Source organism: Chiloscyllium plagiosum, unplaced genomic scaffold (genome assembly GCF_037043375.1).
Source record: "Chiloscyllium plagiosum isolate Xiang-an unplaced genomic scaffold, Cpla_swu_hap1 HiC_scaffold_7, whole genome shotgun sequence".
In the NCBI taxonomy this organism is placed as follows: domain Eukaryota; kingdom Metazoa; phylum Chordata; class Chondrichthyes; order Orectolobiformes; family Hemiscylliidae; genus Chiloscyllium; species Chiloscyllium plagiosum.
In genome coordinates this window covers 64,354,371-64,379,784 of record NW_028270145.1, presented here as the reverse complement: position 1 = coordinate 64,379,784, position 25,414 = coordinate 64,354,371, and the positions used below count along the sequence as shown (strand labels likewise).

Sequence of the window (25,414 nt, the reverse complement as noted above, 5' to 3'; positions counted from 1 at the left end):
GGAGGACGAGTAGCAACGAAAGCAATAATTCTGTCCATAAGAGGGTGGGGATGGGAACTTTAGGATACTGAGGGGTATAAGATAATGGGGCAGATGGTGCGGACCCAGAAGATGGAAGCTAGTCTGATGGCACCTGACGGCGATCTTTATTTTTAGGGGGCTGAAGGCTTTTTGCTGCTACTTTAAATTTATCTAAACACTGGAGTATGTAATTAGTATTCCAAGAGGGGTCGCCGTACCCACCCTCAATGTTTGTCCTTCAGTAATCAGTCTTTTCCAATTTAAAGGCACCTCCATAAGGCCAGTTGCCATGGCACCACCTGTATAGGCCGGAACCGAAAGGAATAACATACCTACTGTCGCCTGTCTCCTTCCAAACAATATCGGCAGTGACCCTGGTGGCACCAGGGGGTCTCCTACCTTTCTTTTGCATCAAATGTATTTACCATGGAGCTTCTGCGTCTTTCTCAAGGGGACAAATGGACGTCTTCTCAGTGGAACATGGTTTCCTTTTCCCCAAAGCCAGCCCATCTTTCTTATATTTAGAATTCGTTGACCCCCATTGTCACTTCCTCAGTTCCGAAGCATGGACCTACGCTCTGTAGAGAAATGAACAGCAAACTCACAAAGACAGACAGATAAACAAATACTGGCGCTATTGTCGATCCCTCAAGGTCACCTTAAAACGATAACTGTTCTCCGGCAGTGATCTTTCCAGTTCCATCTTGTTACAGCATCCTTCCCTATCTTGGGATCAGCCTGTTGACTCAGGTTAGGATCATGCAGGCAGCTATTGTGTTTTAAACTACTTTAGGTTCACTTAGGATCTTGTAATTAAGGGCTTCTGCCTGACCACACGAGTTTGTTGAAGAAATTCCCGGACTCAGACCTTGAGCACTGAGAAAATTTATTGTATGATATCATAGGGAGCACACCATTCCTTAATACGGTGCAATGCATATCCAAAACACTCCAGATCGACGTGGATTTATATCATTTGACAGCTGTTCAATCAGACACAGAACCACAGGATAGTCACTAGATGGTCTACATTAGCATACATTGGGCAGAGTCCGAGACTGTACATAACAAGCTATTTTTCTCAGAACTTGAATCAACGCACACTCCGAATACTACATTTGCCTGTTGATAATGTGTGGCTGTGTTGCACTTTCTACAGATAAACAGTTTGAGTTATGTGGGAAAAGCAGAAGTTATATGGTTGTTGCAGAATGTTCTAGTAGGCTAGGGCCACCTAGGGCAAGGGGCAAAACCAGGCAAGAACAATACCATGATTTACCAAAATCTCTGCAAACAAGCACTCCAGCAAAAACAACTTCCACAGAAGCTAGCAAAGAGATTGCTGGGCCTCTTGCTGAAATACTTGTATCGTCGATAGCCACAGGAGAGGTGCTAGAAAACTGGAGGTTGGCTAGTGTTGGGCCATTATTTAAGAAAGGTGGTAAGGAAAAAGCCAGGGAACTAAAGACTGCTGAGCCAGAGCTCAGTGGTAGTTAAGTTGTTGGAGGGGATTCAAAGGGACAGAATTTACATACATTTGGAAAGGAGAAAGTGAGGACTGCAGATGCTGGAGATCAGAGCTGGAAAAGTACAGCAGGTCAGGCAGCATCCAAGGAGCAGGCGAATTGACGTTTCGGGCATGAGCCCTTCTTCAGGAACCACATTCCTGAAGAAGGGCTCATGCCCGAAACGTCGATTCTCCTGCTCCTTGGATGCTGCCTGACCTGCTGCACTTTTCCAGCAACACATTTTCAGCATACATTTGGAAAGGCAAGGACTGATAAGGGAGAACCAACGTGACTTTGTTCATGGGAAATCGTGTTTCATTAACTTGATTAAGTTTTTGGAAGAAGTGACGAACAAAATTGAGGGCAGAGCAGTAGACATTGTCTATATGGACTTCAGCAAGGCATTTGACAAGGTTTGATACGGTAAACTGGTTCGATAACATGGAATCCAGAGAGAACTAGACAATTGAAAACAAAATTGGTTTGAGGGTCGAAGACAAAGGCTGGTGGCAAAGGGTTGTTTTTCAGACTGGAGGCCTGTTAACCAGTAGTGTGCCACAATGGTTTGGATGCGAATATAGGAGGTATGGTTAGTAAGTTTGCAGATGAGACCAAAATTGGTGGTATAGTGGACAGTGAAGGAAGTTATCTCAGAGTACAATGGGACCTTAATCAGATGGGCTAGTGAGCTGAGGAGTGATGGATGGAGTTTAATTTTAGATAAACATGAGGTTTTGCATTTTATTAAGGCAAATTGGGGCAAGACTTATACATTTAATGGTAGGGCCCTGGGATTGTTGCCAAACAAATGGATCTAGGGTGCAGATACATAGCTCCTTGAAAGTGGAGTTGCATGCAGACATGCATGAAGAAGGCATTTGGCATGCTTGCCTTCATTGGTCAGTGTATTGAGTATAGGAGTAGGGATGTCATGTTACGGCTTTAACAGGACATCGGTGAAGTCACTTTCAAAATATTGCATTCAGTTATGGTCTCCTTGCTATAGGAATGGTGTTGTTCAACTTGAAGTGGTTTGGAGGATTTGAACTATAGGGAGAGGCTGAATAGGCTGGGGCTGTTCTCCCTAACAGCGCACGCTGAAGGGTGACCTTAGATGTTTATAAAATGATAAGGGGAATGGGTAGGGTGAATAGCCAAGATCTTTTTCTCAGGGTGGGCGAGTCTAAAACTAGAGGGCATAGGTTTAAGGTGAGAGGGGAAAAGCTTTAAAAGGGACCTGAGGGGCAACTTTTTCACGCAGAGCATGGTACCTGTATAGAACGAGCTGCCAGTGGAAGTGATGGAGGCGGGCACAATTACAATATTTTAAAGGCATCTGAAGGGGTACATGATTAGGAAGGGATATGGACCAAGTGCTAGCAAATGTCAACCAGATATCCTAAACTGATCTAGTCCCATGACAGGTTAGACCGAAGGGTTTGTTTCTGTGCTCCATAACTCTGACTGTGATATTGTGATAATGTAGTAACCAAAAGTTCAGACTAATGCTTTGGGTTCAAATCCTGCCAAGGCAGCTGGTGGAACTTAAATTCAGTGAATGAAATCATTATTGGTAGTCAGAAAACCCATCTGGCTCAGTAACGTCCTTTAGGAAGAAAATATGCTATCCACAGCTGGTCTACATGTGACTCCAGACCCCCACAAATTTAGCTGTTCCTTATCTGCTCTCTGAAGTGTTAGGACAAGCTTCTCAGTTCAGGCGCAGTTAGGGATGAGCAACAAATTTTGACCTTTACAGCAATGTCCATATTTCACAAAAAGAAGAAAACATTACTATCAGATAGTTGGTCAGCATTGTCAGCCATTGCTTAGTTAGTAGCAGTAATACACACATGTCCGTGAGAAGGTTGTTAGTTCATTTGCTATTCCAGGTCAAAAATCAAAGCTCACGCTGTAGTGCATGGTTAATGGATTTGTAGTTAGTTTGCATGAGATTTTAAATCAAAGCCTCATCTCTAAGCTGGATGTAAAAGATCAACAAGTGTTATGTTGAAGTATAGGAGCTGTTTGGTATCTGTAGCTAAATCGACATCACTTGCACAGATTCTGTGACCATTACAATTTTTTTTGGAACTTCCGGTATGTAAATCAATCCCTGCATTTTCCACATTAAACAAGTGACTGCATTTCAGAAATACTTTATTGATTTTAAAATATTTCCCATCAAAAAGATGAAAACCTGTCAGTGAGAGAACATTAATAAAAATTAGGGTAATATATTTATGGAACAATCTGTTGATTGTGAGACATTGAAGTCCCCTCCATTATGGCAGTAGAATGATGCATTTAAATGATAAGCTAGATATGTGCAAGGCAGAAAGGAGTAGATGATTATGTTGATAGTTGTGTGAATATGTTTTGGAGAAGGCTAAACACCTATTGTTATGACATGAATCAGACAGCCGAACCAAATCAGCCTTTTTACCTCTATTCACAACACAGTAAAATTGAAACTTTTAAACACCCTCAAAATTGAAAATAATTTGAATAACCAATTCACGACACCAGTTTGTAGCTTTAACAATAGACTTAGCTATTTATTAACAGTATAATAACTGTAGTGAAGCAAAATTAAAAACAAATTAATTGGTCTATGTTATAACCTAAAAATCTTTGTTTTCAGCCCTTTCATACAAAAGGCAGACAGACAAATAAATATTTAAGGAAAAAGGAAATAACAAAACTCGCCTTAAGTGGTTTTCACAGAATGCTATTCTGCAGGCATAGATAGCGGCTTTGTGGTGGATTTTCCAAAGATGTCAACCAAAATCACCTTTTCATTTTACTCTCATAAAAACAGCAATACACATAACTTCGTTTCCTATTTCTGAACTTCCAAGAACTGATCAGGGAGGTTAGGTAAGGAGCTTTCAAATCTTCATGCCGCAGCATCAACAGCCAGATTCCTTTGCTCACAGAAAATAAAGTCCAAAATCCAATTCAAACTCACCATTCCCTGATAGATTGAATGTTTCTTCAATGAGATCTCCGTTACCATACAACATCTACCATCTGCTTGAGCATAAAATCATTTCCAGTCTTGCTAGAACCAATTCTCAAATACTGACATTATTTGCCAACTTCTGATATTTCTTTAAACAGAATGCTCTTTTCTAGTGATGAGGCATCTACAGAAACTTTTGATCAGGAGCCGATCAGCAATTGTCTTCCAAGATTTGCCCCATGAATAAGCAAAAGCTTCATTGGTCTGCTTTCCTTTTAACACAAGCTGTTACCCACAGTCCAAAAGTCATTTTTAAAACTCTGAGTTCCCTATTTACAGTTCCAAACCAAAATTTATTTGCAAAGAAAAAGAAAATCACCAAGGGCTCTAACACAATATAGACCAATTGGATTCAATGATCTCAATCTATGCTGTGAATTCTGTGTAATATTCACCATCAATTCTGTTTATTGATCTTAATTTAGTTGAGAAAGAAGTATTGGAATGATCATAATCCATTGGAATGTTTTCTGCATTGCGACCTTCCACATTTTCAAATGATAATCCTTTTTATGCTTGTAGACTGTGACCTCAGAATGAAATGCTCATTAAACCGGCACACAGCTCCTGTTTTGTCATGTTGTTTTTCACCAGATGGGCAGATCTTAGTTTCCGGGTAAGTGCAGATTTATTCTTGATACCTGCGAATTCTCGTATTCTGAAATTGTATTTTCATTGAAATGGTTGTACTTGCCCCAGTTTTTATTATTTTAAAAATCAGGAGTTGCATACCTGTTAAATCTTGACAAAATTTGAGAAATGAAATTGGAAGTTAGGTTCCTCAGAATTTTGAAGTATTTTTCAAATAAGCGTCACTTTGTCAAATTTAGGTTGTTACATGTATGCTCTGCATCCTTGTAAATAAGTTGGCTGTTTCACATCAGCAACATCTGTCCCATTTCACTCATCATATACTACCACAATTGAATCCAAAGTCAAATAGCTCAACCACTTATTTATTGGCACGTCTGAAATGTTTCATTGCTGTTTCCAGATATTGCAGACAATTATACCAATCCTGCAGAACATAACAATGGAATTGACTCATAATCTCCTGATTTATTCTCTGTCCCACTATTTAGCTGTTGTCCTCCCACTACCAGTGGTTTTCTTACCTCCATCCATATGGATTCTACGTCTTCTAATTTTGCATAATTTATTGCTTTCGCACTTATTCCACCCCATACCGACAATTCTGCTCCAACCTCCCTTTCTTTCCTGTCTATCCTTTCAAAAGGACACATATACATGAACATTTAGTTCCCAGCGTTCGTCTTGTAACCAACTCTCCCTAATGGCTATAAGATCATAACCCATATTTGTGCTACTGATTCAGTTATATTCCAAATATTCATATTCAAGTAAAGAGCCATGAATTTTGCTTACTTAGTACTTTTTTCCTCTTTTGATCCCACTGAGAGCTGTTTTTTAATGCTTGCATACTAAGTCCCACTCTAGTTTTTGTATCCAAATAGCTGCCTTGTATTGGTGTCACATCCTCCTGCTTTGTAAGTTTTCAAGTCCTTTTATTTATTCATCTATCAAATCCATTCTTGAATGTCGGTGGCTTAGCTATTAACCCTAAGAATAAATTCTGCGCACTCTCCTAAATTTCTGTTAACATTTTAAGTATTGAGCATGTTTTGTTTTGCCAGTGTTCTTTTCAAAAGGGACTAGTTAAATAAAAACAATATCTCATTTATGGAACAATGTAATTCATGAAATAAACACAGATAATCATGAAACTATTTATTTTATAGAAATGAGAATTAGTACAATGATTTTTTTCAAACTGGTTTGTAGTTCAAAACTTCTTTTCCTCTTTAAAGGTCTGTTGACAAATCTATAATCATTTGGAATTCGGTAAGTCTACCTAAATAGTGCTTTAGGCAAATTGAAACTGTCACAATGGAGTATTCAAAACTGTGCAACCTTCTATAACGACGTACGATTTTTATTTCAAACAATGGCGATTTGAAATTAATGTCATTCTTATACCATTAATAGGAAGTGATGGCCTAGTGGATTTATCCCTGGAGTGTTAATCCAGACAGCGAGGTGATGTTTGGGAGACCAGGGTTCAAATCTCACCAAGGCAGATGGTAGAATTTGAATTCAATAAAAATTTGAAATTAACAGCTTAATGATAACCGTTGGTGATTGTCAGAAAAAACCATCTAGTTCATTAAAGCCCTTTAGGGAAGGAATCTGTAATCCTGGTCTGACGTACACGTGACTGCAGACTCTCAGGAATGTAGTTGACTCTTAATTGCCATCTAGACAAGTAGGGATAGGCAATTAATGCTGGCCTAGCCGGTCACACCCTCATCTTTTAATTCTGGTCTGATAGCTAATTAGGTTTGCTTTATTTGACCCTGGCTGTATAATATTTCTACGTAATGCAATATTCATGACAACTGAATTGTGCAATTTTATTTTTTGACTTATGGCAGATTCTTACAGATTGGAGCATAGCTACTGTAACCCCTCTATTTAAGAAGGGAGACTGAGAAAACTGTGAATTATAGTTGCCTTGATAGTGGGAAAATGCTAGAGTCCTTCGTAAAAGGCCTAAGAGCTGAGTGTTTGGATCAGATAGTCATCATATATTTATGAAAGCAAAATCATGTTTAACAAATATAATGGAATTCTTCAAAGGAAAAACTAGTGGAGTTGATGGGGAGCCAATGGATATGGTTTATTTGAACTTTCAGAAGGCTTTTGACAAAGTCCCATGTAAGAGATAAGTGTGCAAAATTAGAGCACATTGGATTTTGGGGTAGTATTTTGAGATGGATAGAAAACTGGTTAGTAGACAGGAAACAAAGAGTACAAATAAATGGGTCATTTTCCAAATGTCAGGCAGTGACAAGAGGGGTACTGCAGGGATTAGTGTTAGGACTCGAGCTAGTGTCAGAATATATTAATGATTTGAATGAAGGGATTAAATGTAATATCTCTAAATAAACAGACTGGGTGGGAGAGTGAACCGTGAGAAGGATGCAGAGATGTTTCTTGTGATTTGGACATGTTGAAAAAGTGCACAGATGCAGTATAATGTGGATAAATGTGAGGCTGTCCTTTGAGATTAAAAAAAAAATTGAGAGCAAAAACCAGAAGTCAGGTTATTTTCTGGCTATAAGTTGAGAGGCAATGAGACATAGGTATCCTTGTACATCTGTCAGTGAAAGTAAATATGTAGGTACAACAAGCAATGAAGAAGGCAAATGAGTTTGTTGGGATTAGAGTACAGGAACATTAATGTCCTGCTGCAGTTATCTAGAGCTTTGTTTAGACAACATTTGGAATATTGTGTGTAGTTTTGGTCTCCTTATCTGAGGAAGGATATTTTGGCTGTGGAGAGAGTGCAGCAAAGGTTTACCGGACTGATTTATTGGGGGGGATGAATCAGTTATGATTATGTTTGCTGGAGTTCAAAAGAATGAAGAGGGGAGGGAAATGTCATAAGTATACAAAATTTAACAGGACTAGATAGGGTATGTGTAGGAAAGATGGGCAAAATCTAGAACTGGGGTCTCTGTCTAAGAATACAAAGTAAGCCATTTAGGACTGAGATGAAGAGGAGCTTCGTCACCCAGAGAGCAGTGAGCCTGCAGAATTTGCTACCATAGAAAACAATCGATTTTTAAAAAAGGAATTATGGTTAAGGAATCCAAAAAAATGGGGAAATGGCAGGAAGTGGCTTTTGAGTCAGATGATCAGCCATGCTTATGATGAATGGTGGAGCAGGCTTGAAAGGCCAAATGGCCTACTCCTCATTTTCTATGTTTCTATGATGCATTTTATTTATATGATTGTATAATTGTTTTAAAAATTCAGCTATGAATTTGTTCAATTTCATTGTTGCTCTTTTATTATGTAGAACAGTGGAGCGCCGCTTTATACACTGACACAGCATGAACGGTATGTAATTAACATTTAAAATCCTGGGTCTCTTGCCCGTCAGTCAGGAGGACTCTTCATTGTCCAATCCAGTTAAACTCAATTGCCCTCTGGTAATACTTCACAAGTTTAGTAAAGTTTTACAGTTACATAAAATTGTGAACATAGATGTAGAGCTTTTCCGTCCTGTCCATGGTTATGATGGACATTCTGATTAACTAATCAAGTTAATGTCCTTTGGAGAAGAGAATATGTAACTCTTATTTTGCCTGATCACTGGTCCACAGTACAAGTTCTATAAAATTTTCTCCCAAGGCACACTGTTTGATGACAGTATGTCTTTGTTCTTGATGGCTTGTGTAAATATACAGCAGCAACTACAGTCGTCTTAACTATAACCAGCAACAATTTTCCTTCAAGTGGTTAAGCCTGTTACGTTCACTAGTCCTGATGCAAGTATCGCTATGACGACTCCTTTATATTTGTGAATCAGGCATGAGTTGTCATGTGTTCTTGGTGACCAGAAATGCATGCTAGAGTGGTTTCAGTTTTCTGATTGTGCACCAAACATCTGCATTAGCTATAGTTTCTCAACTATTTAGTTTACCTATGAACTTTGCAGAAGATGAAAGTCAGGGATCTACTATATCAAGACTTTCACAAAGTATTTGTGATTTCTCATCAACCTTGAAGTTTGGAAAGTTGAATGGAGTTAAAGTTGCATTGTTGATTGTTAAGCACATGGATTCAAAAGGCTCATTTAGTCTCGTGACGGTGAGATATGTTATTAAGTTGTGCTGGATGGAGGTACTTAGCCTTTCCTCCAGTTGTTGGATTTCTGAAGGTTTGTCGTATCACAGAGAATGTATTTGAGAGTGATTTTATAACATCATAAGCAGCCAAATTGTTGGCCAATTGAGGAAGTTGGTGATACACTGTGTTGGGGTCCTCATTTGACCATCAAGAAATTGAATATGGCTATATTTGGGCCATGCCAGTATGCAGGATTTGACTATGGAGAATACTTATACAATCAATCGTTTTTAAAGTACTGATGATATCCTTGAGCATACTATTGTCCAGCATACATATGATTAGGGGCAGGAAGGGTAGGCCATTCAGCTGAAGCTGTGCTACCGTTCACTAAGATCTCAAAGATAGGTGGCTGAGCAAGTAATGAGGATAACATGCAGAGCCTGTTGAGGCATATAGACAGATTAAGTAAGCGGTCGATGGACAATAATGTAAAGGATATGTACTTTGGCAGAAAGAATGGAAACATAAAGGAGTTGGTCAGATGACCCCTTGAGCCTGCTCCACCATTCAATATGATCATGGTTAATCATTAAGCTCAATACCCTAATATCATCTTTCCTTAATATCTTTGATTCATTTAATCATAAGAGCTATATCCATCTCTTTCTTGAAAACACAGAGTGTTTGGACAAAACTACTTTGTGATAGTGAATTCCATGGGCTCATCGCTCTCTAGGTGAAGAAGTTCCTAATGTGAGTCCTAAAAAGGTTTACCCTTTATTTTTAAACAATGACCCCTGGTTCTGAACTCACCCATCACCTGGAACATCCTTCCTGCATCTAACCTGTTTGGTCTCACTCAAATTTTATAGGTTTATATGTTTTTAAACTCCATCTCTCCAGCGATGAGGGACAATATTCCATTTGCCTTCTTAATTACCTGCAAACGTTTTGTAATTCATGCACAAGGACATGCAGGTATCTCTGCACAGCAGCATGCTGCAGTTTTTCACTTTAAATAGCCCATTTTGCTGCTGTTCCTACCAAAATGGATGACCTCACATTTACCAACATTGTACTCATCTGCCAGACTTTGCCTATTGACTTAACCCATTTATGTTCCTCTGGACACTTTGCCCTACCACACATTTTAGTGTCATCTGCAAATTTTGACACATTATATACATGAACAGGAACTGGGGACCAAGTGAAAATTGTGAACAATTGCAGTCCCAACACTGATCCCTGATGCACACCACTAGCCACTGATTGCCAACCAGAAAAACACCTATGTATACCCACTTTTGCTTTGTGTTATCCATGCTAATCCTTTACCTGTAACACTGCACACTTTTATGCAGCAGCCTTTTGGAAATCCAGATACACCAAATCCTCCAGTAACCTGTTGTCTACTGCACTCGTAATGTCCTCGCAAAGATTCCAGTAAATTAGTTAAACGTGACCTGCCTTTCATGAATTTATGCTGAGTCTGCCGGATAGGACAATTTCTATCCAGATGTCTGGTTATTTCTTTCTTAAAAATAGATTCAAGCATTATCCCCACTACAGAAGTTAAGCTAACGGGCTATAGTTACCCATCTTTGGTCTACATCCTTTTTTTAAACAGTGGTATCACATTTGCTATTTTCCAATCTGACGGGACTGCCCCAGAGTCCAGCAAGTTGTGTAAATTACCATGAGTGCATTTGCTCTTGCTGTTACCATTTTGTTTTTGTATTCTGGGATGCATTCCATCAGGGCCAGGAGACCGGTCTACTTATAGCCCCATTAGCTGGCCCAATGTTGCCTCTTTACTGATAACAATTGTTTGTAGGTCCTCACCTGCCAAAGCCTCATTATCAATTTTTGGCATGTTACTGGTGTATTTCATTCTGAAGATAAACACACAATACCTCTTCAACACCTCCCACAATTTCCCCATTTCCCATTATTAAATCTGACTTCTCATGAATTTGTAGAAACTATCTGTTCTTATATTCTGAGCTAGTTTACTCTCATAACCTATCTTTGCTTTCTTTATAGCTCTTTTTATGGCTTTCTGTTGATCTTTAAAGATTTCCCAATCCTCTAGTTTCCCAGTAATCTTTTTCATTTTGTATGCATTAGCTCAGGAATGAGTCAAATGAACTGCTTCAAATGTAATTGTATCCTATTGAACAAGGAGACCAAAACTTTACGCCATACTCTAGATGTAGACTCGAACAATTGAAACAAACATCCTACTCCTTTGCTCTGAAGGATCACTGGACCTGAAATGTTAAATCTGTTTTCTCTCCAGAAATGCTGCCAGACCTGCTGAGATTTTCCAGCAATTTCTGGTTTTGATCCTGCATTTTTGTTCCATTCCACTTGAAATAAGCCCATGTGCTAGATTACCCTGATTCCTGTATTGCATGAATTATGCAAAATATCTTCATTTAAATAACATCATGCTTTTCTACTCTTTCTGCCAAACTAGACAATTCCCATCTCCCCCTATGGTCCTCAAAGACTATCAACATCATGGAAACTACCATTGACCAGAAACTGAACTGGATCAGCTGTATAAATTCCATGATTACAAGAGCATGTCAGAGGCTAGGAATCCTACAGCACGTAATTCATTTCCCGATTCCCCAAATCCTACCCACCATCTAGAACAATGTAGTTGAATACATGTGACAATAAAGGATATTCTCTTCTAGAAGACATGACAGGAGTGTGATGGAATACCCCTATTTACCAGTTGAGTGCATCTCCAACAAAACACTACAAGAAGCACTGCAGAAATCCTCCAAGGGTTCTTAGGCAGTATCTCAAACTCATGATTGTTATCCTTTAGAAGGTTAAGAATGGCAAATACTTGGGAACACTACCACCTGCAAGTTTCCCTCCAAGCCACTCATTATTGCCACCATTCCTTCAGTGTAGCTAGGTTAACAGCATTGTGGATGTACCTACGCTAAATGGAATAGTGTGGTTCAGGAAGTCCGCTCACCACTTTTAAAGGCCTTCAAAGGATGGGTGATAATTGCTGGCCCAGCCAGTGAAGTCCATATCCCCTGAATGCAAAAAAAAAGGCCAAATTTTTGTCCACTCTCTTTAACTATAATGTTTCACAGACTACTTATATCCTTTTTACAACTTATTTTCCTAACTATTTTGGGTCATCAGCAAATATAGCGACCATATATTCTGTATCTTTGTGTAAGTAATTGAAGCAGAATATAGGTGAGATCCAGCACTGATTCTTGTGGTACTCCATTCTTCATCTTATCGACCCGGGTTCAATTCCCGCCTCAGGCGACTGACTGTGTGGAGTTTGCACGTTCTCCCCGTGTCTGCGTGGGTTTCCTCCGGGTGCTCCGGTTTCCTCCTACAGTCCAAAGATGTGCAGGTCAGGTGAATTGGCCATGCTAAATTGCCCGTAGTGTTAGGTAAAGGGTAAATGTAGGGGTATGGGTGGTTGCGCTTCGGCGGGGCGGTGCGGACTTGTTGGGCCGAAGGGCCTGTTTCCACACTGTAAGTAATCTAATCTAATCAATCTGTAATGATGAATTTATGCCTACTTTTTTTTACTAGTAACTAATGAATCCTCATGCAAATATGTTTTAACCTCTTCCCCCATAACATGGGCTCTTATTTTGTGTAGGAACGTGGTAACTTTCCTTCTGACAATCTAATGCATTGCACCCACAGGTTCCCTTTATCCACATTGCTTGTTACTAGTGATTGCATTGAGATCAGTGGCAGTATGTGTGACTGACGTTGATCTTGCAAGATTCCGTATCAGTTCCTTCATCCCGTAGGGTGAATACTGGTCCACAAAAGCTGCGCTTGGATTTAGTCATTGACATGTACAGCACAGTCTTTGGTCCAACACGTCTATGCAGACCAGATATCCTAAATTAATCTAGTCCCATTTGTTCAGCACTTGGTCCATATGCTTCTGAACCCTTCCTATTCATATAGCTACTCGGATGTCTTTTAAATGTTCTAATTGTACCAGCCTCCACCATTTCCATTGGCAGTTCATTCCAAAAATGCGTGAACAAGTTGCCCCTTAGGTATCTCAAATTTTTCCCCCCTCACCCTAAACCCGCATCCTCTAGTTCTGGACTTCTGCATCCAAGGGCAAAGACCTTTGTCAATTTACCCTACTCTCATTGTGTAAATCTCTACAAGATCACCCCTCAGCCTCTTGACAGTCCAGGGAAAACAGCCCAGCCAATTCAGCCTGCACCAGCTCCTGAGCCACGCAGTCATCTGCTCTATCCACCTGTTCCTACTCTCAGTAACTCAGCACCACGAGTAATCCAGGTATTACCACCCTCGAGGACCTCCTTTTCAAATTCCTGCCTAACTTCCTATATTCTCCCTTCAGGATCTCGTCCTTTTCCCTTCCTATGTCGTTAGTTCCAATATATACAATGACCTCCTGCTGGCCCCACTCTCTTTTGAGAATATTCTGAGATATCCTTGATCCTGGCACCAGGGAGGCAACACACCATTCTGATTTCTCACTGTTGGCTGCAGAAACGTCCGTTTGTGCCTCTGACTAGAGAGTCCCTTATCACAATTGATCACTTGGAACCTCTTGTTACATTAGAGCCAGTCTTAGTGCCAGAAAGTTGGCTGTGTGCACTACATTCCCTTGAGAGTCCATCACCCCCTATATTTTCCAGAACAGCATACTTGTTTGAGATGGGAATAGCCACAGGAGACTCCTGCACTACCTGTCTCCCTCTTCTACCTTTCCTGGAGGTAACTCATCTACCTGACTGTATCAGTGGTTTTTCTCTCTTCCTGTAATTGTCATCCATCACACCTTCCAGATCCTGTAAATTCCTCATGACCTCTAACTGCCATTCCAACTAATCCAAGTGATCTGATAGGATTCGCAACCAAATACACTTCTTACAGACATCAGTACCATGGAAACTCTCCCTAATCTCCCACATCCAACAGGACAAGCAGATTACTCTACTAAAGGCTAATTTGCATCTTAACATTCTACAGGCCCAAAAAATAGCACCATCTTACTGCTCTAAAAAACACTGCTCCAGGCTAACTTAATACCTGTGTTTTATATTTTTAATCAAGAGATAGATCTCAGTAAAACGTATAATAAAAAAAAGCCCACTCTACTCACTATTACAGATTTACAGCAAGGTTACATTTAAAAAATAAGCACTGAACTTATCCTGTGCTGTGAGCTTTTCCACACAGGTTTCTCCAAGGTCAGCTGTGAAATTTGCTGTTTGTTAATCTATCTTAGATGCATTCCAATGTCCAGAGATACTTGAACTCAAACAGCAACGGTATTAGCTGTGGAGATTCACTGCTGTCAGACAGCAGTGTAGGTTTCTTTCTTTGACCAGGTGGTCTCTGCTTTTATCTTTCTTCCACCTTTTTCTTCTGAAATCCAGCCTCAATACATACCAGAGGGCTAAAAATTGAATATAGTAACTGTAATTAGATCAGAATTCCACTTACTTGAGAACAATGACTCAACAAAAGGAATGATTCTATAGAAGATATGTTCCAGAATGTTATAGGCCATAGGTTCTACCACCCTATTGCTTCCAGAGTCATTGTTTGGCTTAGTAGGTATGGCAATCCGTAATATTGATAATTTTCTAGTAGAGTTCCTTGGATCCAGAAAGAGCATTTCTGGGGACTTTCTCCTGTGACCCACTGAATGGCTTCCTTTATTTAACCTACCTTCATTACAGTCAGATCTTGTAGAACAATTGATACCACTGCTTGTTAGGTTTATTCATAGGTCTGTTGGCATTTTTGTTAAGTGTTTCTTCTGTGCTATTTACTATTTTAGGGACGAAGCAATTGGTTTGGACTAAAAGATGTAATCCTTTCTCAGATTAGCAGCTTCAGGGTGCTTTCTTAGGACCCAGATGTTCTGTAGAACAAATCCACACTTCGCATCTGGCTGAGTTTTGAGACCCTGGCTGAATTTTGGGGCCTTTGCAGTCTGTGAGCTAGCCACCTTAATGTACATCTGGATTAGGTACTGGATCCTTTCATCTAGCAGGGAATAGATTTCCACAGAAGCCCTGAAAATGCTCTATTTGGCAATAGCAATAGGGAGTCTACTTAACTCGCTACAGATCAGTCCTTTTACAGTGCTTTGCGATACGAATTTAGATTTCATATCACTGGAATTGTCTACGTTAAGTTTGGGAAGTAAGGGAATATTTTGCAGGATGAATGATGCTCACTTCCGCATTGATGTTTGGGAACAACGGTGAAATGCAGGTGATTGTCATGTTTCCAGCAACCAATGGAAAAATAGCTCAGGCTTTAGAATCGGGCATCACTTGCACGTTATCAGATATCTGGGGTGAGAGATCTTTGCCGATTTAGTTTGCTTCACACGTCCCATGTGGTGTGACAACTGTAAAACATCTTTGGGCCAAAATTGGTCTGCTCGGAAGAGCAAGTTTCAGCCATTTTGTATTAATTGTTTTGTACATATTCTTGGTTCTGGGCACCAGCAGACGTGGGGCTTTCTCTGAGATATTTTCACTGGCAAACTGGGTCAATCACAGTTTCAGATCGTTTGTTGTGTGAAACCAGCAGATTTTACACTTGGCAGAAAGATTGACATTTTATTCTTGCATAACTGGTTGCAAGAGATTTTTTTAAGCTTTTGAAGTAGTGATTTCAGTTTTTCAAAATCTTTTCACCACCACCATTACAGTATGATGTGCTTAAGGAAATCATTCTCTCAGACCTTTCACATAGTAACTAGAGTCTCAAAGGTAGCAGGAAAATACAGTTTTTCTTTGGTAATATTAAAGCTAACTCAGTCCTGCATAATTAATTTGAATGATTGGATCTAGGAGACCATTCTCCTGACACAGTGAACTATCTGCTGTACAATCTTTGACTTTGTATGTTTTGTCTGTTTTTCTTATGCATTAATTTTTAAACATTGTCAGGTATGTGACGGCTTGTGCATTTGCACGTGATCTCCCCCTAATTGCAACTGGCTCTATGGATAAAACTGTGCACATATGGAAAATTGGATTTAAGAACAATTCTGGTTTGTATTTAACTTTAGAATTTCATCTCAAACATATTGAAATCGTTTACATAAAGGATGTGTAATGGGAAAGTGAAAAATATATACACCATCCATGGATAAAATAACAAATTTGTATGTTTTCTTAAAGATAATGAATTTTCGGGGAAACTTAGACGTTCTGTTCAGCACTGGTCAGAAGATGAGGTCTCTTGGTGGCTTTCAGGAGAAGAGCTGCAAGATTTAATCGATGTTTTCAAATCGAACAACATTGATGGTCAGGAATTGTTGAGTCTTACTAAAGAAAACCTTCAGAACGATTTGAAAGTTGGTAAGATCTATGAAATAAATGTACTGTACACAAGATAATTCAATTAGCCATTATTGGTGTTAACAGGACTAAGCCTGTTGCTTTCAAGAACCAGGGACATGGTCCAACTCCTGTCTTGAGACTATTTAGGACTGAGGTGCAAAGGCACTTTTTCATTCAAAGGGTGGTCAGTCTGTGGAGGCAAAGATGCTGAATATGTTTAAGAAAGTGAATATTTTTCTGATTTTAAAGGCAGTGAGGGATATGGGGAGCAAAAAGGAATATCATGGAAACTGAGGATCAGCCATGATCATATTAAATGGCAGAGCAACCTCAAAGGGCTGAGTGGCTTACTTCTGCTCCTAGTTTCTATGATCATGACTCAGGCACAGAATTGTCTCGAGGGAAGTTTGACATGAATGCTCACCTTTTAAAAGTCTCCTGTAAATTAAAACTACAGGCATTTATGGAGGAAATTCCAAACAGCTATTGGCTCAGTTTTGGAGCAAAGGCTGTACAATCAACAGTTTGGAAAGGACATTAAATTAGCTAGTATGGATGTAGAGTTTAACGTCCGTAACCATTGAAACAAGGATCAGGAATTTATATGAATGGATGGATTTTCCAGGGCCATATTTCCATTCTGACAGTTCTCTTGTCATGCAGAACTGTCTGGGTAAGGCAAACCACTACCTCCATCACGACAATTTGCTTCTGTATTCTGAAGTTAAAAGATCCAGAATTATAAACAGCCACTTTATCAATTGCTGTCAAATGGTAAGTATATAAGGCAAGTGTGAGGCTAGGGTAGCAGATGCGTAGGATGCAAGGTGGCCAGATAAGTGATGCAAGTTTACAGTAGTTTGCTGTGGGTGGGGGGGCAAATGGTCTCAGGACAATACAGTTGGAGGTTTAAGTACAGTATAGGGTCAGTTGAATAGTTACTCAGAAATTATACCATCTATTTAATTGTTAATTGTTCCTGAGTAACTCTTAGCTTAATTTCATCAGAACCCTCCAAACGTTTGTATTTAAAATGGATATTTTTGGAGGGCTCAAGCATAGAGGAATTGCCCAACAGAATCTTCAGTTTCCTAGGCAATTCCTTTGCTACAGTAGAGATTCTGCAGGTCCTCACACAGGCCATCGGAAAATCGGGGACAATATGACTTTGGAACTTGAGGACGTAACAACAAATGAAGAAGATGGAGGTGTCAGAATTTTAGTCTAAATACATTTTAGAAAGCAAATGCCTGAATGGTAAGGAGCTAATGAAATAAGACTTAGATAAGGGTTTGTGTACATGAAGTAAGGCAGTTTGTTTTTTTTTTGATGATATTCAAGTGAAATAAATTCTGGGCTATCCATAACTGCTTTTCAAGAAATCTTGCAGCCAGTGATGGTAGTTAGATCCTTGAAAATATTGCAAAGTAATGTTAACATGCAATGCTGAATCTGTACCAACAGGTGATTTCAAAGAGGGATCCAATATAGTTGAAGCAGCAACTTATGATGGAACATTGGGGAAATGTCAAGTTTATTGTGAGGGTGAAAAGATGAGGTGAGCTGAGTGCAGTAGGAAATTTGAGTGGAACCATGAGGCTGGTCACAGCAGCATTGGAAACTGGAAGAAGGTGGATTCACAGGATAGATGTCATTGGTGACTTTAATCCAGAAGTAAGTCAGAAGTCACACGTCAACAGGGTTTATTTGAAATCACAAGCTTTCAAAGCGTTGCTCCTTCGTCAAGTGAAGTAATCTAGGATGGGCTAGAGAAAACCAGGCAACAATTGAAAATTATTAGGGCTAGGGTCATGAAGCTGTTTCTCTGTGATAACTGACAATGAAAGTGTGATTGATTAGACATAAAGAATTAATTTATCGAAGAGCAAAAGCTTAAAGTATGTGAACTAGTGATGAGAAATTAATGAGAAGAGGCTTCAGACCAGACTAGATTAAGATCCTGAGACCGGTGCTGAGCACTTGGACCTCACCCATTGTTCCTCATGCATCTGTTGTCAAATTGGTAGATATTGATTGTTAATGTGTAACTAACCAAATGGTTCATCAACTTCACGACCTGCCCTCACCTGCGACTCCTAGCCAACTTTTAGCACACAAACAGGGTAGATTCTCATTCAGGAACCAGGGAGCCTAGAAATGGTGTATGAGAAGCCATTTCATTTCAGAAATCACATGCATTAAAAACAAGTTGGGCTTAATTTATTGGAGAAGTTGGATAACTTGTAGCTCAGATTTGAAGTTCAAAACTGCCATCATAGTATGTATCAAAATATTACCTAAATGAATATGGAAGAACATTTTCATTTGTGTATATGACTTATGAACAGTAAAGAGGCTGCTACTAATATAATTTTTACAGAGTCACTTGGACTGCGTAACAAAGTAATGCGAAAAATTGAGGAACTAAAAGCCAAAATGGAATCTGTGTGTGTTGAAGTACCAGATGAATTCCTCTGTCCAATATCACGGGAGATCATGACTAATCCAGTGATTGCTTCAGGTATTGAGAGCTCATGTAAAGGTCGACCGTACTATATCACATTATAAACCTCTAACAAACCTCTAACAAACCTCTGCATGTTCCCTTTAACCCATTTAAATGAAATCACATGCATTCATAGCAGTAATTCTACTCATCACGTGCTCTACCCATGTACTCTCATCCCCCTTCCTGGGCAGCCACACTGGACATCAACAGTAAGACTGCTGCAACCTTTTATTTGGTTGGTGGGTGGGGGGGGGGGAAAGCAGTGAAGAGTATCCAAATAGCGTGCGCACACAACTTTTTGTCAAGTTTAACATTGTCCTGTACGGGGCAAAGGGGATTTAGGGTACACCCGTGTAGAACACCAGGGAAAGTGTGGGGAGAGAGGGAGGGCAAGAGATCAGTTATCTGGAGACAGTGGCTGGGCTTCCATCGATGTTCAGGACTGTTCTTGGCAGCATTTCAGTAAGCCGAATTCACTTATAATAACTGAATAAAAGATGCGATCAGTGTTGGAAACACCTCTGATGTCAGATAATCGAGGTTCTTCTGTACATCCAAGCATGAATTTCAGCCCCTCAAAACTAGTGCCTGTGTAACAGTAATTGAACCTTTAAAAATAGTCTGCAAATTACATTTATATTAAATATACACTATATATAAAGTCAAAGTTGAACCACTATTCTGAATTAGATAGACTACACTTTAAAACTGCTGAAGTTACTATCTGGGATATTTACTCCAGCTTTCTCCTACATCAAACCAAAAGTAGTTGTAACCTCCTTATAGAGTAAGATGGTAAAGTACTTTGAGGTTCCTCATTGAAACACATTCCATTGTTGAAAAGTGAATACTGTTTGTTTGCTCTCACTGACTCAAACTTAACCGGAAGGGCTTTAGTATTTAGTTGTGAAATTGACACTTATTAAAAATATTTTCATTTGATAGATGGCTATTCTTATGAGAGAGCAGCAATTGAGAGCTGGATTAATACTAAAAAACGTACAAGTCCAATGACAAATAAGCCATTGGAAACATCTTTAATAACACCCAACAGAACCCTTAAAATGGCTATTGACCGTTGGATAGAAGGCCAACAAGTATTACGAATGCCAGCAAACCAAGGATGCAATTAAATCTTAGGTTAGTTTTGTATTTAAGTGTTTCTTTGTCTTGATTTTCATTTTTCTATTGTAGTATTGAACTGTACTATAAATTTAACTTTTTTGAAATTGTAAGTTTTAAAGCATACAAATGAGGTGGTAACTATAATAATATTTGACAGCTTGTATGGAAATAACAAGGAATAAATATGCTGTAGTAAGAAAATTGAAAGCACAATTTGTATTTATATGCTAATTGAGGTAGAAAAAGTTTTTACATCAATCTCTGACTGATTGGGAGGTTCCTGAGAACGTGCAAAGCCCAAGTTTGGTTTGTCTGGTTGTCAACTGATTTTCATAAACACACACTTTCCAAAGACCATTCATAACCCATAAATATTAGAATATACTTTTATTTTTGAATATGTTCTAAGAAAGAGATTTAATCAAACATTAGGAATTATACAATCTGTTTGACAGTACTTTACCAGAAATGTTTCCTCTGTTAGGTAATACAATATGCTATAAGGAATAAATTATTAGCTGTTCAGTTTAAGGAAATAAATAAAGTTAGTATTGGGAATCTGGTAATAGTGTGACTATTTAATTAGTGCAACATATTGTTGATTTAGCTGAGTACTTCATGATGCTTGACCAACAGCTGGGTGTTTAAAAAAAAATGCAGTGTGTTTCTTCACAATCTATCTTCCTGTAACATTTCAGTTAAAAAAATGCATGTTCTGTATACAAGATTTTTAAAAATTACAGCAAAAGCACTCGGCAATTTTATAATTTGTATTTAAAGTGCGATTATACATTGTGTTAAACGCAATATTACAAGAATCAGTGCAAAAGCCAGCTAAGTTAAAGCTTACCTTTTTATAACCAACATGTACGAGGCCAAAACATTAAATGTTTTGAAGAATTTAGATATAGTTCTTAGGGCTAAGGGTTATATGAAGAAAGTGAAAACAGGGTACTGAGATAGATGATCATATTGAATAGTAAGGCAGGCTCAAAAGACTGCTAATTATCTTACAGATGAGTACAAATTAAACAAAGATAATGACTATGGCTTACCAGTAGAGTTCAACAGTCTAGTTTATACATTAGATTCTATAAAAGATTGCTTTGGTTTTGATGGAGTATTATTATTTGAATGTGTATCTCTTGCAATCAGGGATTGTGTCTTAGAACCCTGTAGAACCATCAATGATGGATTCGGTTCTTTCAAGTTTGTGGTGGAATGCATTCCGTTGTGAAAATTTCCAGCAGAACCCAGAGTTGGAAGTTTTTTATGATCATCATAGGCACTAACAGTTTTAGGAAACTGTGGTTCACAGTGAACATTGTGACCAGCAGGAATTGTAGCATTTGTAACAACTCCTTCTATTGATTGATCATTCCACATTCGAATCGGTTGACTGGTGGACTGATGCTGCTGGGATCTTACTGTTTTATCAATTATTCCCATAAATGGTGTAGTCCTTGGTCTGCATTCAGCTCCACTCAGGTTAGACTTCTCCATATTACATTCCAGGCTGTTTCTGAGGTGAGTATCTGAAGTTTGCCCACTGTCAGAGGCTAGACTGCTTATAGAACCAGAAACAACTGAAGACTTCACTTGTACTACTTCATCTACATTTTTTGATAAATCCATAGACACTTGGGGCTGAACAAGTGGAATTTCTACTGGTATTGGCACGTTTGTAAGTTCATTCTGCTGCAGCTGCACAGACTGAGCTGAAGCCATCCTGTCTCCAGAAGACCCAGACAATATTCTGCTATTGACTGCATACTCTATTTGTTGAGCATTTCTATTTCTGGGCAAGGGGCCTGGAGGAAGCTGTGGTGGAGTTTTATTACTGTGTTGAGAACAAGTAATTCTTCCTCCAGTTTGTAATGAAATCATATGCTGGTTTGTTTTCACAATTTGAGCTTGTCTGGGAGGCTGAGTAATGAGACCTTGCTGTGTAAGTGGTTCCTGAAAGAATTTGTGTTTAGATTTATTCTGTGGAGAGACAGCCTGTGGATTCTGTTGAGAACTTGCATCATCTTGAAGTCCTTTTTTAAACACAACTGGACTTGTAGAATGCTGAAGCTTTGATGATGTAGGTTGAATTTGATTAAGTGGTCCAATGCTAACCTCATCAACGTCAAACAATGAGCTGTCAATGTTTTGGTGTAGTAATTCCTCTTCATTATCTGATTCAGTATTTTGTTGACACTGCTGTTTCTGTTGTTGTGCTCTATGGAGTTGTTTACATTCCTCTTCTATCCGAGCCAGGAGTCTCTTTATCTCCCTGTTGTTAGGACAAAGCTTTTGAGCCTCTTGTAGATCTGAAAGAGCTGCAGAAAATTGCCTGGAGAAAGGAAATATTCAGTATGTTGTGAATTCCATTCCAACATTTTTCAGCTGACAGAGCATCTCCTATTCTTTTGTATGATTTGCTTCGTAGGAGATGCAAAGACTACTTTAGGAAGCATGTATGGCACTTCTCACCTGCTGCTCCTTTTTGCCCTTCCTCTTGCATAGTAAGCTTCATATGATTTTGGCTTTAATTCCAATGCCTTAGAAGCAAATTCCTCTGCCATTCCAAAGTCCTAGAGTAAAAAAGGCAAAAGTAGATATACTGAATGTGAAATCTTGCCCAAGTTGGTCAATTTTTCTTTCAGAAATTTCCTAGTGTGGAAAAGACAGGACAAATACAACACAATGCTGGAGAAGCCCAGCAAATCTGGCAGCATCCAAAGAGAGGAAAAGAAACAGTACTTCTCTCGCTGCTCTGTATCTGCACCATTTGGTTTTTTATGCTTGCACTTCAAACAAATTTTCCATGCTTGAATAAGTCATGAGAGCTTATTCAAAGGAACAACTAAACTTTTACAGCATAAAGACAGTAGGTATAAAGTTGACTGGGAAAAAGCAAGTAAAGATTTTCTAATTCTAACCAGAATTGGAATGAGATGGAAGTAGAGACAAATTAGAAAGTCTAAAGGGCAAATAGAAGAAGCAATTTCTGAAATGTGCACAGTGGGTTTCTAGCCCCATTGAGCAAGTACTGGATATGGTTCTGCAAAATGAACTGGGGCAAGTGTGGGTGTAATTACTAGAATTAGTCAAATATAATGATACTTGCTTACAGGGGACTAAAGTTAATGAGTTAAAAAGGGAACGGTTGACAAAATTAGTAGGAAGCTATTACAAAGGATATGGTTGGGGCACAGTAAAAAAGGACACTCCAATGTAAGATAGGAGAGAAAAATGAAATTCTGAAGAAAACAGTTAATTCAGTGAAAATTGTTCAATTCGTAGCAAGACCATAACAACATACACAAGTGCCATTTTTGGGCCCAGAAGACTGTTTTTAACACACAGAATCAATAAGGTGGCTGCATAATTATAGGATTCCCTCGAAACAACTAGTTAGGCCTAAGCTGTTTACCATACAACTGAAGTCTTTTTTGGAATGTACAGATTGACAAGAAGGGACAGTGAAAGACATTGTCAGTTTGTTTTTAATACTTAATGGCAACAGTTGAAGCCAGAGGATTAAAATTAATACAATAGATATGGATTCAGAAAAAAAACATTATTCCTCTTTCAGGGATATTGCAAAAGCAAATTAAGTTGCATATATGTAGGAGGGAAGAACCATTCTGATCAGAATATTGATATAATCTTATGCTATGGCCACACCAGAGACCTGGGTTGAATTCCCACCTCAGGCAACTGTCTGTGTGGAGTTTGCACATTCTGCCCATGTCTGCGTAGGTTTCCTCCCACAGTCCAAATATGTGCAGGTTAGGTAAATATAGGGGAATGGGTCTGGGTGGGTTGCTCTTCGGAGGGTCGGTGTGGACTTGTTGGGCCGAAGGGCCTGTTTCCACACTATACATAACCTAATCTAAATTTTCTTCTCGGCAGTAGGGAAGAGCTAAATGCAAACAAATGAGGGTAGATCCATGAAAAGGTATGATTAGCAATGCATTTCTCTAGCATTTTTAAGTTATAAACTCAGATTAAATACATTATCCTAGGTTTACTTTGAGGGAAAGTAAATCTCCCTCTTTTTCCTTACAGGACTTGTAAAGTGGCTACCTGTATAAAGAGAAGAAAATGCAGAAACATACCTAAACAGATGCTTAGGAAAAAAGCATAGCAAATAGGCTACAAAAAACCTCGCAAGAACCTTAACAAGCAGTACACGGGACAAACAGTGAGTCATGTCTTTGTGGCTAGTTTTCTGCCTATCACTAGTATCCTTACTTAAAGAGGAGGAAGGACACCAGTTCAAATGGGACAACACATCCATCTGAAGACAAGCCAAACAGGGAGATGCATGAGAATTCCTAGAAGCATGGCATTCGGAGTTCTATCAACAATTTGGACACCATCTACCACCCTCTAAGAAAAAGAACAGGAAATGACATCGCCAACCCAAGGAAACCTAAACACATAAATAGAAAGCAGGACATACATCAGCACTTCACTAGAGGCTCACTGATAATGTTACCTAGTGACAAAATGTCTGAAAACGAACCCCTCCAGCTCAGCAAGCAAATTCATCCAGAGCAAAACAAAATAATTAAAATCCTAAGAATTGCAAATGTGCTAAACCAAAAACCATAAGGCTATATGTTATGAAGGAAAGACCAGTGACTTGGACTTGCAAACTGAAAAACTTTAAGAGTAGAACAAGTGAACACAAATTCAAGCTAATAATAAAAAGCAAATTTCAGGATTCTGTTAGAAAAATTATTTATATCCAGATTAACAAAGAGAATAGATTTTCAAAAACAGTTAAAATTCTGGAAACCTAACAAATAATTTGGAGGGTAGCTAGGAATGTGCTAAATAATTATAGGACAAGCTCTCTTATAAAATGGGTAGCACAAATTTGGTTATCCAAAATCTGTAGTTTAGTGTATACTAGATGCTTTACTTGCACAGTTATGCTGAATTATTATTTAAATATAAAGAAATCAAAAGTTGGAAAACCAGATTTCCATACAAATTGATGTCACTCGTGTCATGGATCTGTTGGCTAATAACCGGATTTCTAGTTCTAAAATAAGCATTCAGGATTCTTACAGAGACTGTGGTTCTGGTTTTGCACCAAAACAGATGACAGATCTAGGAAAAACCTTGGTGGTTAGGATAACCATTTCCAAACTCTAAATATTTGAGTTTTCTATAAATTCTGACAGAATCTAAAAAAACATTCCTCCTC

General features: G+C 38.8%; 2 protein-coding genes across 6 annotated transcripts in view; one reads left to right on the top strand and one right to left on the bottom strand.

Annotated features, from left to right (window-relative positions):
- Window positions 1-24,745, top strand: part of wdsub1 (WD repeat, sterile alpha motif and U-box domain containing 1) — a 47,361-nt gene extending 22,616 nt beyond the window's left edge. For all 5 annotated transcript variants that reach the window (XM_087989088.1, XM_087989087.1, XM_087989084.1 and 2 more), the window contains 8 exons: window positions 5,077-5,170; window positions 6,384-6,417; window positions 8,438-8,478; window positions 16,176-16,279; window positions 16,410-16,589; window positions 18,952-19,092; window positions 20,026-20,220; window positions 24,265-24,745. In XM_087989088.1, coding sequence (XP_087845214.1) covers window positions 5,077-5,170; window positions 6,384-6,417; window positions 8,438-8,478; window positions 16,176-16,279; window positions 16,410-16,589; window positions 18,952-19,092; window positions 20,026-20,213 — 782 coding nt within the window. In that variant the 3' untranslated portion in view covers window positions 20,214-20,220; window positions 24,265-24,745. The remainder of the gene's footprint in view (window positions 1-5,076; window positions 5,171-6,383; window positions 6,418-8,437; window positions 8,479-16,175; window positions 16,280-16,409; window positions 16,590-18,951; window positions 19,093-20,025; window positions 20,221-24,264) is intronic.
- LOC122551620 (protein TANC1) overlaps window positions 20,578-25,414 on the bottom strand; it is a 152,378-nt gene continuing 147,541 nt past the window's right edge. The window contains exons 22-23 of the mRNA XM_087988566.1: window positions 22,684-22,784; window positions 20,578-22,543 (exon numbers count right to left, since the gene is read on the bottom strand). Coding sequence (XP_087844692.1) covers window positions 21,283-22,543; window positions 22,684-22,784 — 1,362 coding nt within the window. The 3' untranslated portion in view covers window positions 20,578-21,282. The remainder of the gene's footprint in view (window positions 22,544-22,683; window positions 22,785-25,414) is intronic.